This window comes from Eretmochelys imbricata, chromosome 4, assembly GCF_965152235.1.
Source record: "Eretmochelys imbricata isolate rEreImb1 chromosome 4, rEreImb1.hap1, whole genome shotgun sequence".
Classification (NCBI taxonomy): Eukaryota; Metazoa; Chordata; order Testudines; family Cheloniidae; genus Eretmochelys; species Eretmochelys imbricata.
Genome location: NC_135575.1, coordinates 11099185 through 11116159, shown reverse-complemented (window position 1 = coordinate 11116159; position 16975 = coordinate 11099185). Strand labels below are relative to the sequence as shown.

Genomic DNA, 16975 nt, shown 5'->3' with positions numbered 1-16975 from the left:
AGCTAGGGATTATCATTTATATTGCAGTAGTACCTAGCGACCACCCAAGAACGGGACCCCACTGTGATAAGCACAGTACAAATAGTTCTGTTCACTTCAGTGGAACAAATCCCATGACCTAAGCTACTTGAATCATAGGCCAAGTTTTTTTTTTTTTAAATGGGTGCCTAAAGCCAACCTCCTGAGTCCATTTAATCAATTGCTGAAATCACTGGGAGCTGCTGGGTGCTGAGCCCATTTTGAGAATCTTATCCAAGTGTGCAGGATCAGGCATTTAAATTCTAATCACAGACCAGTGTGTTTTCCTCAGTACTGAGGAATATGATTTGTGTTTGTCTCCCTTCTCCTGACGTGCTTAGAAATAGATTTTGGCTTTCAGGCTCTGGACGCTTTGATTTAGGAGAAGGAAAACAGAGTGGTAGAAACAAAACAGGTCCTGAAGGTATGCAGTCTCTTGCAGTTTACTGCTTGGAGGGGGGGCCACATAGAAAGGCAGCCTGCTCACAAATGAGCAGCACTACGGAAGTGTGCTAAAAGCACTGTTCTGCTGAGGCCTTCTCCTTTGTGCTCTTGAAAGCAGAAGAATGGTGCAAAGAATAATGCTGCAGTTAATAATGCACACAGATAAAGAGGCAGGTTGTGATCTGTGCAAATTCTTGCTTATCTGGTCCTTTGTGGTACTTTCATCTTTTCTTTTTGCTGGTAAAATATGTTTAAAGGCCAGGATTTTCAAAAGCTGTCAGCGTTGGCCTAACTGCTCACACCAAAGTCAAATGTCAAACTTCCATGGACGGGAGTAGTTAGACCCTTTTGAAAATCCTCCCCTTGGTATTTAAAGGCCCAATTCTGCCACCCTTACTCATATTGAGCAATACTTACTCCCATGTGTAAGTAAGCAGACTAATGCAACTGATTCCATGAGTAACTACCTCTCGATGTAATTAAGGGCATGGGTATCAGGTTTATCTAGGCAAATATAATAAAAGGCTCACCTGTAATATAAACAAATTGTAAGTGAATGATTGGTGTTGGGTACACCTTCCAACTGATCTTTTTTGTTTGTTTTAGAGTGTCAAATTTGTTAGTGGAGCATAGCCCCCTGGCAAGTGGCGCCTACAGATCAGTAGGTGAATGGCTGGAAGCCATCAAAATGGGACGGTACACAGAGATCTTCATGGAAAATGGATACAGTTCAATGGAGGCCGTGGCTCAGGTGACCTTGGAGTGAGTAGTTTTCTGATCATTTTCACCTGCTTTGTTGGAGTTGTGGAGAAGACACATTGATTTAAATGTAGTCGAGAGATCTGGGGGAGGGGAAAGAAGAAGGGAAGCAATTAACTGGTTTGCCCAGTCAGCAGTTGCCAAGGAAGCCTCATCTTTTATAGCCTCTGTCGATGATAACAAATGCATGAGAGGGTTGAACTTACGGTCACTGTGCTTGCTGTCAATACCTTGGCTCCTTTACTGAAATAAATTTACACTTGAGTTTGAATAACTGACAAACCATTCTCGGGCATAATAGCAACGGGATTATTATGGGTTGTTTTTTTAAAGAGAGTTCTCTTGCTGGCACAGTTTTATACAAGGAAATACAGCGGGGCCAGAATGTCCTCTCACTGACCGGGCTTTCACACTGGGGTGACTGGCTTCCGCGGAGTTACTCCTCACTTACACCTCTGCGAGTGGGGAGTCAGGCGCAGGAAGTAATGTCATCGTATGTGATTTTTTTTTACCTGGAAAAGATAAACATAAATGTAGGTACAGTTGAGATGGCTGATTTGGCAACAGTGGCAAACAGAGACACATCAGTCAAATCTAGACCTGTGTAATAAATACCCACAGCTGGATTCTGAGTTCTGAATCCTGGCAGTGTAAAGAGGTCTTAAATTGGCCATAAATTACATATAAACTGTCAGAGGCCTTAGTGTAAACAGGAATCAGGCCCAAAGTGTGCATGAAAACCATCCAGTCCAAAACAAAGCTGTCAGTAGGAGAATTGGGATCATTTTGATCATTAATTGTACTTCTGTATCGTATATAATGTCGCAAGGACAACTCAGATCCTACACTAGAGCCCAGCCCGAAGGTTAACTCCCGCAGGAGGTGTCAGAGTTCTGCAACTCAGAGGAAGCCATCTCCACCATGCAGAAGTAGGCCCTGGGTGAACAGGTTTGGGGACCCTTTATGTGTACATATGCATACTTCTGAAATCAGCCTGATCGGCTCAGACTGAATCCACAGCACTAAAGTCACGTAGTAAATGCCTTAGGGCTATGGCTGAACTGTGTGCTATTTTTTTTTAATGGCGTGTACTGTTTGTGTAACGATGTCTATGCCTTATTCCTGCCACTTATTCAAACTGAGCATAGAGAGTGGTTTCCAGTGGGATTAAACTGAAGTCAGGTTATCACAGATGTTGAATTAGAATGTAAAGGAATATGACCCCTCCTGATCCAGGGGTGTGCGTTTACACACACACACACTCTCTCTGCTGGCCAATATGCCGATTGCATCAATTTAAAATAAAATAAAAACCCTACTCTCCCAGAACCTTAATGTTTTTCCTGCCCTGCAGCAGGGGAGTTGTTTTGTCACAGGACCTCAGTTTTACTCAGTGGAATTCACCCCGCGGGGTAGAAAATCCCCCCCCCCTTGCCCCTCATGTAGGTGGGATTTTAAGCCTCCATGAGAGTTAAAATAACATTAAAGAGCAGAGGTCAAAACGTAGCAGCATCTGTCCTCTCATTCAGGCCCTACGTGTCATGTCCACAGTTGTAACATTCCTCACTTATTATCCCTGCAATCTGAAACCCCAGTCCTGCAAGCACGCTCCTCTTTAACTTTGTGCACTGTGAGGTGACATCAACATCTTATGTATTTGCTTATTTGTATTTCTGTAGCACCCTAGGGACCTCAGTCCAGGATCAGGATCAGGGGCAGGGAATGGGACTAGATGACCTCCTGAGGTCCCTTCCAGCCTGACATTTCTGTGATGATTTTGTTGTGCCCAGTACTGCACAGACATAGATCAAAGACCACAATTCCTGCCTCAGAGAGCTCACAATCTACATGGCAGAGGGAACATGCCAAGAGCACCAGACAGAAACAGCGTGGGGGAAGGATTACTAGAGTTGAGCAGAAAAGTGGAAGCTGCTAGGTTTATTCCCAGCGCTTAAAGTTAAGCACATGCCTAAGACTTCCAGGTGGGGAGGTTTCCCCACTCACTAAACCCACAATCCCGGCTCTCACTGTCCCTGCATTCCGCCACTCCCCATGTTAAGTTCATCCATATTTCCTCAAAATTGTGTCATGTGAAATGGATGTAAAACCACATCCCACACTAGTTTGTATTTGCACCTAATCAGGGTTTGATTCATCAGAAATATTTGATCACTGCTAAATGATTACGTGGTTATGACCCACCCCAACGTGTATTAAAATGGGAGGGTAGGTAGTTCTCTGCCCAACGGCAATTATTTGTAAATATAAAATCAACAAAGTAAATGAAGCCGGCCTATTTTTTTTTTTTTATGAGCAGTGAGTCCACTCTATGTCTCTGTCCTCCCGAAGTTTCTCTGTGCTGTTTCCCCATGTCTTTTTCTCTTTTCCACGCTGCATGTATGCTGCCAGCTTCTAAGTCTGGATTTTGCATCCTTGAAGCCAAAGGGAGTTTTGCCAAAGACGTCACTGAGTGCAGGATCCGCCCCTAGAGCTGATCAGAAGACATATTTCATTGTACATGAAATATGTCAAAGAAAGCGTTCTTTTAAAATTGTTTTGTGGATTTTTTTCATCCAAAGCCTGCGATGTTTTCAGTCGGGTGGAAATTTCTCACAAAAATCCCATTGTGCCAAAATGTCATTATTTTCATGGAGAAAAGTTTCAGCAGAACATTTTCACCCTGCTCCACCATTTGCCATCACAGGGCCACCACCTCCTTCATACTTTCCTCTCTACTCCTTGCTGCAGATGGTGTTTTCCTGCTTATCCGTCCTTTCTCTTTGTGATTGCTGTCTCTCCTTTGATTTGATCCCTTTTCCTCTCTTCTATTTCCTTTTACCTCTGCTCCGTTGTCCTTTTCCTCCCTTCCTCTTTCACTTCTTTCCCTCTGAGTTTGTTCCCTTCCTTTGCTTCCGTTCTTGTTCGCCACTTACCCCTTCTTCCACTTTTCCTTTCCCCTCCTTCCTGCTTCTGTTTCCTCCTTGTCTCTCTCGACCAATCTCTTGCCTCTTCCCCAGCCTTTCCCCCTCCTGGTTCAGCTCCTCCATTCCTTGCCTCTGCCCTGCTCCACTTCACTGCTGCTGCAAGCAGAGGTGCCAGGAATTAACAAGATCGATGGAGCGCTGTTGCTTCAATGGATCTCACAGACACCCTGTTAAATTCATTAGCTGTTCTTCCAGTGCGTGTAGCATAGCAGTGCGGGGCACAGAAGTAGAGGTTAGAAGAATGTGCCAGGGCATCAGACAGATGCAAACCAGCCCTGTCCGACCCCTGAGTAAAAAGCATCTGATGCTTCATGGATAACTCTGGAAAATGTTCCATTGTGGGCCACAGCCTTTATCTCCTATATTCCTGTGTTCCTCTCTCTTCTCATTCCTGAAAATGTTTATGTGAAAACAGGCCCTGTGGGTGAAATTCTCTTCTGCACCAGGATTGGCATGGAAGCTGGGGGAAACAATTGTGGCTCCCTGATACACTGACCTGATCTGCCCTGGGAAGTCCCTCACTGAGTTTATAGAAATCTGGGAAATGCTCTAAACTCTGCCCGCTGGTAACAGTCTCCTGGGCCCCCGTACCAACGCTGTGTTGGGATGGGACAGTGGCAGGGTATGTTGTCCTTTTGCTAGCACTGTAACAAGGGGTTACTGCTCGGCTGGCAAATCCAGCTGCCTTGAAACCCCTTCCCAGCCCCAGAGCAGTGCAAAGGGGCTGGAACCCCTGAGAGTATCGTGGACTTTTTAATTCTGTTTTCCTGGGTTTGACTTTTTAACCTGAAAGGAAAGATCCACATTATAGTCTGAAGTCGTGTTTTTGTAAATATCAACTATTTGGCCATTCTTCCAAAATGTAGTGGTATATTTCAAACTATATCCACGCTGCTCCTCCATATAGTCTTTAAAGGCCCAGTGGTACAGCCCTTAAACCAGAGGTTTTCAAACTCTGACCCTTCAGGGGGTCACAAGGTTATTACATGGGAGGGTCGTGAGTTGTCAGCCTCTACCCCAAACACCGCTTCACCTCCAGGATTTATAATAGCGTTAAATATTTTTTAAGTGTTTTTAATTTATAAGAGGGGGTCGCACTCAGAGACTTGCTATGGGAAAGGGGTCATCAGTACAAAAGTGTGAGAACCACTGTCTTAAACAAAACAAGAAGCCCTTTCTCGTGCATGTAATTCCAATGAAGTCAATGAGACTATGTGCCTGATCGATTGCTAACCAATGTGAACAAGGCTTACACAACTGAGCCCTAAGAAATATCCATATGATGTACTCTTCATTAAAATCAAAATGGGGAGTGTTCTTTAAAATTTGAGTGGCATACTATTACTATGCTATAGTGTAGTATAGGCTATATATTTCCATGAATCACATCATCAGTTGGTATAAATCGGTAAAGGTCTGACTTCAGTTTATGCCTGCTGAGGATCTGGCCCTATCAATGTATTTTTGTGAGCAAATAAAATGCAGAGAATTTCCCACAGGTCAGGCTGGGTTCTGAGACAGCTTCTGCCGTTGTACAATCTCACTTTACAGTTTGAACACAAGCTACCTGGGTTTGGTCAGATAATCCGCACTCAAGTCAAGAGTGTTCTTGAGAAAAATATAACAGGCTAATCGGAAACAAAAACAAAGTGAAACTCTGTGATATTCTTTATATATGTTAAAAACACAAATGGCCAGATCCTCAGCTGATGTAAATTAGCAAATCTCCATTGACTTCAGTAGTCCAAAATGAAAATTATCAAAGACCGAGGCTAGATCCTCGGCTGGTGTAAACCAGCATTACTTCTTTGAAGTCAACAAAGCTAGGCTGAATGACACCAGTTGAGGATCTGAGTCACTGTTTCTCAAATAAGGAAAGAAATGTTTTTCTGGCTACTAATGTGGATCCATCCTATAATTCTATAGCTTCTTTAATTGCTATTAGGAAAAAATTAACTTGAGAACACAGCATTCTTTACTGGTTAAACAGGTTATTTATTTTTTTCGTAAAAGGGGATAACAAAATATTTTGTACAGTGCAAATAAGAATTCAGGTTCAATGTTTCATGTCATTGTCAATATAGACAACTGTTCAATATATTCCAGAGCTGGGACTTGGGGGGATCAGGTGAAAACAAGAACATTTGAAAGTAGTTTTCATTTCCAAAATTGCACCAGTAAAACATCCTTTAAAATATACGAAGTCTTCTCCAAACACTAGGTAAGACTGTAGATGCAAAATTCAACCTGTATGGAGATAGAGGTGGAGGTTAGATAGAAAGAGGCGATCTGGACCATCCTGGCCCAATAGTACAGAATAATATCATTAAAGTGAAATAAAGAGAACTGTTCTACTTTCCACTGAAAAAAATATAAGGCCCCCTCAAAGACTACGGCCAAAATTTTTGAAAGTGACTAGCGAGTTTGGGTGCCCAACTAGTCATCTTAAAAGGGCCTGATTTTCAGAGAGCAGCTGCTCAGAGCTTTCTAAAAACAAAGCCTCATTAAGACGTCTCAAGTTGGACACCCCAGAATGGAGGCCCCTGAAATCACTGGTTACTTTTGAAAATACTGTTCTGTCCTCTCACCAATCAAATAAAAATCCCAACTACCACCAATAGCAGGTTCAAATGAATGCATGTGTCCCAGAAATCACTCCCTGGTAGCAACAAATAGAAAATTAAAAACCAAAGGGTTAATGGGAATATCGCCCCAAGTCCTGAGCTCTGCCTGCTTAAGCAAAGACCTGAAAATGAATGTGTTCAAAGAGTGATGTCTACATTTAGTTCTAATTCTTGCAAAGGGATGAATCACCTTGTGAAAGGTGGAGCCTCACCCATCAGCCCCTGTTTCCGAATGGATATCAGACTTGAAGGAAACTGTGCGGATTGGAGAAGGCCTGCTCTTTAAACTTGTGGACCAGCTAGTGACTTTGAGTGTGTCTGGAGCTCTTTCATTACACAACAAGAATAACCTGACCAGGACAACACTCAAGAATAGATAGACATGACTTGACTCTCAATCTGGCACTTGATCGGACCTATTACTAACGAAATGTGGACTACTATCCCGTACCTTTTGAAAAACCTGTATTTACTGAATCTCAGGACACCTGGGGGGTTGTTATTAAGTGAACAGCTATGAATATTTGTAATGATATGTGTTGTGTTGCTTTGCATTGTAATTTTTCTTATAAAATAAAATAAATTATTAATTTTTTTAAAAAAATAATTTGAATTATGACTATTCAAGGATTCACCTGCTCCTGCTACTTATTCTTACCCTAAAACCCCAGTCCTCAGTTTGTGACATCACGATTATTTCCAGAGGAACCAGCTCTGACCTTGTGATGATGCAGGGAGGGAATAATGAACAAGAGCAGATGAACTCTTAAAAAACAAAGATGCTTATTTCATGCACAAGTCTCTAGTAAGTGGGTGCCTAATTCCCTTCGTATCCTCTGAAAATCCCAGCCTCAGGAACCAATTCATCCATTCTCACTCAAGTTGAGTAGTACCTGGAGCAGTCCCATTGATTTCCATAGGACTAAGGTACCACACAGCCTGAGTAAGAGTGGCAGAATCTGGCCCTGAAATGGGAAATGGAAAACAGCTGATCTTTGCGGCCAGGTTGTGAGATGCTGAATGCTGAACATTTCTGGAAATCTGCCTACTTTACTTAGTTGCTTAAATGGAAGCTCTGTTCTTTTAACCTGAATTTGAAAATCTGGTCCGTAGTGTTTAAGCAGAACTGTCTCTAAATAAAGTGTTTTAAAGATTTTTCTTGCCCAATCTTTAAGGATAAGAATTCAGTTAATGGAAGTATAAGCTATAGCACAGTTAAAGAGACCGCCATATTGTCCCGAACTATGTTTGGAGCTGGGCTTTCAGGACAGTGCCTATTCCTGCAACACATGCCATCTGTGGTGCATGAGTTCCATGGAAAGAGCTAAGGACAAAACAGCGATTTTCGCTCTGATTTCCTTGGCTTTGGTCTGTTGAAGTCAGGTCATTAACACGGCTGTAGTACACAGCTTTGAACTCATGTTTATTTTCATTTTCAACCATAGGCCAAAGAAAGGAAATGAAGAAGGAGAGAACTCTTAACAGTGTAGACATGGCAGCTACATTGATACTATTGGCACCTATTTTAACAAGTGGGGCCTCAATGCTTTTGCACTTGCACAGATGCACCTGCAATCCGCAGGATCCTGTGTGCCATTCCTGCACACAAGGTGAATAACTAGACTTGCAAATAGTTAGGCAACCAGTAAATCTTTTACACATGCAATTGCCTGATGCCTGTGCCCAGTGGTGGGTGCCTGGATGAATAGGGAAGAAGGTGAGGTGCCTTTTAAAGATTTGGGGTAATATTTTCAAAAATGCCTCAGTCCCATTTTCAAAAGCAACTTAGACCCTTAGGAACTCGGAAGGGCCCAACTCATCTGTGAAAATGGGACTTTTAGGGCATGTCTACACTGCAATAAAAAACCTGCAGCACCGTGTCTCAGAGCCCAGGTCAATTGACTCAGACTCATGGGGCTTGGGCTGTAGGGCTAAAAAATGCAATCTAGATGTTCACGCTCAGGCTGGAGCCCAGGCTCAGACCCTGCCCCCTCACAGGGTTTCAGATCCCGGACTTCAGCCTGATACTGAACATCTACACTGCAATTTTTAGCCCCCAAGTCAGCTGACCCAGGCCAGACTCAGCTGTGCCACATGTCTTGTATCACACTGTAGAGATACCTCTAGGCTTCTTAGCTACGCCGCTGTAGCACTTGAGTGTAGACAAAACCTATGCCAATGGGAGGTGTTCTCCCATTGGCATAGGTAATCCACCTTCCCGAGAGGCGGTAGCTAAGTCAATGGAAGAATTCTTCTGTCAACCTAGGGTTGTCTACACTGGAGGTTAGGTCGATAGAGATACGTCTCACAGGGGTGTGGATTTTTCACATTCCTGAGAGAGGTAACTATGGTGATGTAAGTTCCTAATGTAGACGAACCCTTAGGTGCTTTTGAGAATGTCACCACTTGCCTTGTAATGTACAAGGCAACATTAAATAAGGCACAGATGTTCTTCTTTGAGGGATGGTCCCTATTGTATTGCACTGAGGATTTATGCATTTGCACCATGCGTCTGGAGCCGGAGAATTTGAAAGTAGTTGTGTCTGTTGGTCCACACATGAGCCATTGCTTCACGACATTGTTTTGTCCGAGGTAATAAAGGGCGGGAAGGACTGACTGCGTCTCCAGTTCCTTCTCACCGATGCATGGTCCAAGTCGGAGCTGCTAGTGTCCTCTTGTCTCTGACAAACCCAGTTTATAGTTAGTTTTCTTGTTTTTGCTGTTTTTAAAATAGTTTAGTTTTTAGTAGTAGTTTTAATAGAAGGGAGGCCTTTGGGGAATCTGTTTACCAGTTCCCCCTGGAGTTGGAGTTTCTTTTCTCCCCCCGCCCTCTCCCCCCACAATTCCTTCCTGGAACGGCACAGACAGCAACATCCACACTCCACTCCATCAGATAAGGAGGGCAAACGCTTAGACATTCTGGGACTAAAGGTCTTCCCTCTAGCCTTCAATTTTGATTTTCAAACTCTAAGGCCTTGCTGGCCAAATATGACTTCCTCAGCTACAGAAAATTGGAGGACTTTACTGAAAGCTGCCTCAGCAAGATCAAATGTGTTTCCAATCTATCATAGAGGAGGGCAAACTGGTGGCAAACTGCTGCAGTCGGTGCACTCTATGGTCATGGGCATTGTCATGCAGAGGGAATCTTGGCTGCACTCATCCCATTTTCCCAGAGAGGTGCAAACTACCATTGAGAATTTCCCTTCCAATAAATCGCACCTGTTTAATCTGAAGACCCATGATTCGCTCCACTCCCTCAAGGATTTCAGAGCCACACTTAGATTGCTGAGTATCCATACACCTGCACCCAAGCAGAAATTCTGCCACATGCCACCTACTCAGTGGTTCAGGACTCCCCAGTTCTTCTACCAAAGGCCATACGCATCTATTCTTAAGTGCCAGAAGCCCCAATGATTCTGCCCTCTGGGCTCCCCTTCCCAGTCTTCATCATCTCATATTAAATCCTCTCAGAAACGATATTTCTGAAAGCTGCTAGAAAGCCATCAACCGCCGTGCAAAAAACACTGCCATGCAACAAACGCATCCCCTTTGAGGATCATCTAGCACTCTTTTTACCAGCTTCAAGGGCAATAACAATGGACAAATGGGTCCTTGATGTCATCCACTATGGCTAAACAATCAAGTTCACCATACTACATCCACATCTCCTACCCCAATCCCTTTTCAAGGACCACTCTCATGACAACATCTTTGCTCTACAAGTAGATTCCTTACTACAAAGAGGAGCGATAGAGTGTGTTCCTCCAGCTATCAGGGTACAGGGTTCTATTCGACTTACTTCCTGGTACCCAAGAAGAAGGGCAGGTGGAGACCAATCCTGGATCTCCATCACCTCAACCACTTCATGCACAAGCCCAAGTTTCATATAGTCACTCTAGAGGCCATCATACCATCACTAGAAAAAAGGCATATGGTTTATGACTCTCGATATGCAGGCCACCTGTTTTCACATAGACATACATCCAACCCACAAAAGATTCCTGAGGTTCATGGTGGATCCTTAGCTTTTTCAGTACAGGGTCCATTTGGACTCATTACTGCTCACTGAGTCTTCACCAAAGTTTTCTCTGTAGTGGCAGTCCATCTCAGGCACTCCGGGATACTTATTTCCCCTATCTCGACGACTGGCTACTAGCAGCGTGATCCAGACGAAACTCGAATCTGGACCTCCATGTTACTCAGATTTCTTTCCTTCCTGGGAGTCAAATGTTGAAAAATCAACTTTGATTCCCAAACAGTCCCTAGACTTCATAGGGGCCTCCATCAATTCAGTCACAGTCTGAGCTTACCTTTCAAGGAACAGATTCCAGACTCTGCAGGAACTCGTTGACCAGGTAATCAACTGTCTGTCCCAGTCAGGACTTGCTAATCCCTGCTTGACCTCATAGCAGCCTGCACATACATCACTGCCTTCACTCACTTCCAACTTCATGGCCTACAGATGTGGCTCGAGCGTGTTTACTCACCCACGCGATGTGCCATGGGCTTTATGCTGTCAGTCACTCCATGAGGTGCTCTCTTCCCTCCAGTAGTGAACCCCAGCAGGTCTGTACAGGGATTCCCTTCCTCCCATCATCCCTGGACAGGATGATCCTCATGGATTCACCCCTCAAAGGATGGGGAGCTCACATCCCCATGTGATGCAAGGGACATGGAGCCCTTGTGATTCCAGGATGCGCATCAACATTCTGAAACTTTGGGTGGTCTGAGCGTGTCAAGCATTTCTCCCATCCATTTGCTCCTATCATGTTTTTAGGAAGTTGGACAACAACAACACCATTTATTACATCAACAAACAAGTGGACACGATGTTGACTATTCTACGTGTGGAAGCAGTCAATCTCTGGGATTGGTGCATTGCCCATAAGATCCTGTTGTCAGCAACCTGTTTTTCAGGGACTCAGAATGTGATTGCAGTCTCTCTCAGCAGAAGATTTTTCGCCAATCAGGAGCTTCATGATTCCATGCTAAATGACCTCTTCAGCTAATATGGGTCTCCGACCAGCGATCTCTTTGCCTCCCATGTCAACAACAAATGCAGTACATACTGCTAAAGGCAGGGTATCCATTCTCAAGATGATGCCCTCTTCTTCCATTGGTTGGACCAGATCAACTACACCTTCCTACCTCTTCCACTCCCCCCACAAGTCCTCCACAAGAACAGGTGGGAGAGGGCCACAGTTATTCTGATCATACCATTCTGGCTGCGCCAGTTTTGGTTTCCCAACTTTCTCCACATGTCAGCCCATCCCCCACTACCCCTACCCGCTTTCCAGGAGCTGCTTATGCAACAGAATGGCAGGATCAGACATCCCATTCCACAGATGCTTCACATCAGAGCTTGGTATTTGGGGGCATCTTCTCTGGAATGGGAGTATTCATCGGCAGTGCAAGACATCCTTTCGAGCAGCAGGAAAGAAACAAGTCAAGAATCCCTATTGGGCCAAGTGGAAACACTTCACTTCCTGGGCCCAGCAGAAAGGGATTTCCCCTGAGGAAATGGACATTCCTCTTCTTTTGAACTACCTCCTGTCCTAGAAGACATCAGGGCTCTCCTTCAATTCTCTCAAGCTCCACATAGCAGCCATCAGTGCCTTCCACTCTCCCATGGAAGGACACTCCATATTTACACATCTGTTGACTACCATGTTTTGGAAAGGACTTCTTGGGACTTTCTCACCCATACCACCTATCGCTCCCCAGTGGGACCTCAATCTCGTTCTATCAGCATTAATGAAACTGCCCTTCAAGCCTCTGGCTTCATGCCCTATGTACCTCCTTTCCATGAAAGTCACCTTCCTACTGGCTATTACTTTGGCAAGAAGGGTAGGTGAACTTGGAGCCATGATGGCAGATCCCCCTTTCACCATGTTTCATAAGGACAAAGTGTCCCTGTGCCTACACCCCAAGTTTCTACCAAAGGTCATATCCTGGTTTCATGTCAACCAACCCATACACTTACCTGCTTTCTTTCCAAAGTATCATGCCTCAGCAGAGGAGGAATGCCTCTGTCTGCAGGGCCTTGGCCTCCTACCTGGTGAGGACGAGACCAATCAGGAAGTCCCTTGGACTACTGATCACTATTGCTGAAAGGATTAAGGGGCAGGAAATCGCCACACAGAGGATTTCCAAATGGATTTTGGAGTGTATTACACTCTACCCGTTGTCGGGACTGCATCCACCCCTTGGAGTGAGAGCAGAATTCTGCAACAGATGCCTCATTTGGTCTGGCTGTCCTCCGTGTAACTGTGTCATCCTCTTCCTCACACTTTTCTCTGAATTAGGTACTGCTTGTCAATCACCTCAGTGGAATACAGTAGGGACCATCATTCGAAGAAGAGGAAGTTACTTTCCTGTAACTGGAGGTTCTTCCAAGATGTGTGGTCCCTATCTGTGGTCCCACCCCCGCTTCCCCTCTGCTGCAGATCTGTTCTATTTGCGTTGGAGAAGGAACCGGAGACGCAGTCAGTCCACCCTGCCCTTTATCGCCTCAGAGGGAACCATGAGGTGAAGAAAGGGTGAGTATGGGGACCAAAGGACACGACTACTTTCAAATTCTCTGGCTCCGGATGCATGACGCACATGCGTAAACCCTCTGTGGAATACAGATAGGGACCACACATCCCTCCAGTTACAAGTAAGTAACCCTTCTCTTCCCCTGTTATGCCTTATTGCTGCCCTTCTTTATAACCTTTCAGATAGCTAGCACCCATTGGGGCACTAGGAAGGAAAACTTCAGTGGAGCTATGGTGCTTTGTAAAGATGAGCGTGGACTGCTTTCCCCAGAGGGCTTGTGGCCACACCCTGTGCAGAAGGAGGAGCACCATGACATCTCTCCCCTGTGCAGGCACCACCCACAGTCATGTCCAATGGCTTCATATATCGAAGGATCAGGACCCTTCACTCCAATATTTGATTTATACAGTGGATCCCCTGGTGACAGCTTATACACCGAAACTGGAAACTTCTGTATTTTTCCCAATCTCTCTCTCTCTTTTTTTAATCAAGAGGTATATTGGGTTATGGAGCGTATGTTATGGCAAGGGAAAAGAGCAGGATAGTAAGTGTCAAAAATTCTGGACTGGCTGTGGGAAGAGGAAGCCAACTCCTATTCTAGTTTATGAGGGAGTTTTAATATTGGATTAATAGAATTGCATATGGAATGCAAACACCCTCTCGTGTTTCAGGCTGGCTGGTCTGCATTGCATGGCTAGAGCAGAGCGATCCCATCAGAGAAACACTGAATGTATTAAATATTTGGGGCCAGGTTTTCAGAAAAGCTAAGCTCCCATTTTAGGTACTTTAAGTGAAGGGTCTGGATTTTCAAATGCGCTCGGCACCCAACAGTTCCCACTGGAAAAAAATGTGGGAAAGGTCTTGAGCCTTTTTAAAAATCTGACCCTGCCACCCTATTTTTCGTGTTCGTTACCAGCTGTGCACATTGCAAATATTGCAATAGCATTCCCACCTGTTCCTTCACTGTTAAGATTGCTGTGTCGCTTGCTGAACCGTTTTCACAATTTGGTAGAGGCCGAAATGAAAGGTCTGTCTCAGAAAAAGTTAGATGCTTTTGCAGCCATTAAAAATCCTTGGTTTCAAATAACGAGCATGCGGTTGTGGTTCCCTGATCTCTGTCGCACGCAGGTTGTGACTTCCTTAATGCATCTCATGCACCAGCTGAAAGGGGGCAGTGTAACGAAACAAAGCAGGGTTGTTCCAACTCAAAAGGCTGAAACTGTGTCAGTCTGTGGAGGACAGATCTAGCTTTCCCTTGGACAGGACAACTTGTTACAATGCTCATGTCGGCCCTGTTCATTTTGTATACAAAACAGTTTTTGAGAAACAGTCTGATTATTGAACACAGAATCCCTAGGGTCAGATTTTCAAAATAACTCAGCTCCGATTTAGGCACCTGAAGGAAGCAGCCAGATTTTGGGACCTGCTGGGGGCCGAGCAATTTGGAGAAACTGCCCCTACAGTGATCAGTATTCTTCTCGAGGGGAGGGATTTTTAGAGTTCCTGAGCACAAGTCCCAATGATTTTCAGTGCTCCTACTTGGGCACTTTTGAAAATTCCAGCCAATGTGCTCATGAACTCCCATTGGCATCAATTGAGGTTATGTACATATAGGAAAAGGAGATTAGAACCCTTATATTGTAAAAATTGCTCTATTAATTACTCCAGACCTGATTTAGAAGGCACTTCACAGGTGGAATTCTAGAGTTCCTCATAGGAAGGCTTCAGGATGGGCCCTCATCCCTTCATAATCATTGATAAGTATTCTAACCATCATGTCCTCTTATGTCAGAAACATAAATACACATGACTGGATCCTTCCCTCCCAAAACATTAGCATAAATAATAGCCCTAAAGCCATATTATGGCGTAATTTTTACAGCAAAATTCCCCATTCAAATTGTTCTCCTTAAAAAAATATGAAGTCCTAATAGGCTCTTTAATATTTAATTCACTTTTAGGTAAAAGAGCACTTTCTTCTGCTTAACGCTGGCACCTACTGGTGGAGACAAGCAACAAAATCTTTATACATACTATGGAATTTCCCAAGAATCGAGCATGGTTCATTCAACAGCTTCCAACCCAATACATTGCCAACAGATTATACTGAGTCTTTTAGTTTGTATCCGCATAACCCATTAAGATAATTACAATGAGCCCCAAAAGTCTGTCATCCAGACTGGGAGGTGTTTCTCAAAGACTGGGAAGTCTGAATTGGATGTCCCTAGTGTGCCGAATTGCCCCTGTGGTATAAATGAGCCCACTTGGGGTTTGGCTAATACACGTGTCAAGCAAAACATCTTGGTTAAGAGGCTGATTTTCATACGAGTGTAGCCCCCAGCGCTCTCACTGCAACCAAACATTTCTGGATGTGTTTGATAAAAGGAATAAAGGTTTGGCTCTCCAACCTGATGTGAAAATTAAAGCCAGAGGCTATGCCATCATTTTGATGTATTCACTTTAATCTGCTCAGAACATCAGCTGAAGGAAATAGTTTCGCCTGGTGCAGCGTTCAAGTCAGATGTTTCACATTTACACAGTTAGCTCAAACATTTTCAAAATGAGGAGATGAAAGTTTGGCTCCTAGTTCCTGATTTAAGCTCTGGCCTGCTATATGTCCTTGGCAAATTACGTCACTTCTCAGGGCCTGAGATTTCCCCATCTGTTTAAAAAAAAAAAAAAAGGATAATGATACCGCCTTTGTAAAGCAGTCTGAGATCCATGTACGGTAAGCGTGAGGTGTTGGTATCACTATCCATTTACAGCACCTAGAAGTTATTAAATACTGAGATCTGCCCACAGTAATCTAGAGAACCTACATGTGCTTTCTCCACACAGGGATTTGAGGCGGCTTGGAGTGACACTTGTTGGTCACCAGAAGAAGATAATGAGCAGCCTTCAAGAGATGAAGGTCCAGTTGGTGAATGGGATGGTGCCGTTGTAACTTGGTTTTAAAGTCACTTTCTCAAGTGATCGACCCTGCACTTTGTAAACTAGCCCTGAGATTTATTATAACAAAAAGAACAAAAAAAGGGAAAGTCGGTTATTTCTATAACTGAAGGACATTGGCCTCTGCCACATAATTTATAATCAGTGTTTGACTAAAAAATTTCCTTTCCTTCCTATTTGTGTCTTCATATTCATGAAGTAAATGTAACATGCATGGAAATGGATCTACTGTACATGAGGTTAACCATTTTCTTATGCTTCAGCAACAACAACAACAAGAAAAAGCCTTCCCACCACACTTTGTCTGTACATGGAATATATAGAGAGCACCTTTATATACTGAATTATGGCAGCACACGTTAATACTTCCAAGGACTTAACTTGAATGGAAAAGTTTTGTAGCCATTCATGGGCTAACAAAAGCTGCAGTTTCCTGAAGTTTACTTCAAGTCTTAATTGTCTACAGAAGTGTATTGAAGAGCAATATGATTAGATTATTTCTTGATAGATATTTTGTTTTGTAAATTTAAAAAATGCTGTTACACAGCGTTAAGTTATAGAGACTAGTGTAGAAACATGTTGCTTGTCCAGTGGCAAATACAATACAGGGTGTATATTTCCCCCCTCTGTGTTATAAAGTTCCTTTTAATTTGCTCTTCT

At 43.8% G+C, this 16975-nt stretch overlaps 1 protein-coding gene across 4 annotated transcripts in view; it reads left to right on the top strand.

Moving 5' to 3' along the window:
* Window positions 1-16310, top strand: part of EPHA5 (EPH receptor A5) — a 304714-nt gene extending 288404 nt beyond the window's left edge. For all 4 annotated transcript variants that reach the window (XM_077814318.1, XM_077814314.1, XM_077814319.1 and 1 more), the window contains 2 exons: window positions 1069-1224; window positions 16205-16310. In XM_077814318.1, coding sequence (XP_077670444.1) covers window positions 1069-1224; window positions 16205-16310 — 262 coding nt within the window. The remainder of the gene's footprint in view (window positions 1-1068; window positions 1225-16204) is intronic.
* The last annotated feature ends 665 nt before the right edge of the window (window positions 16311-16975 follow it).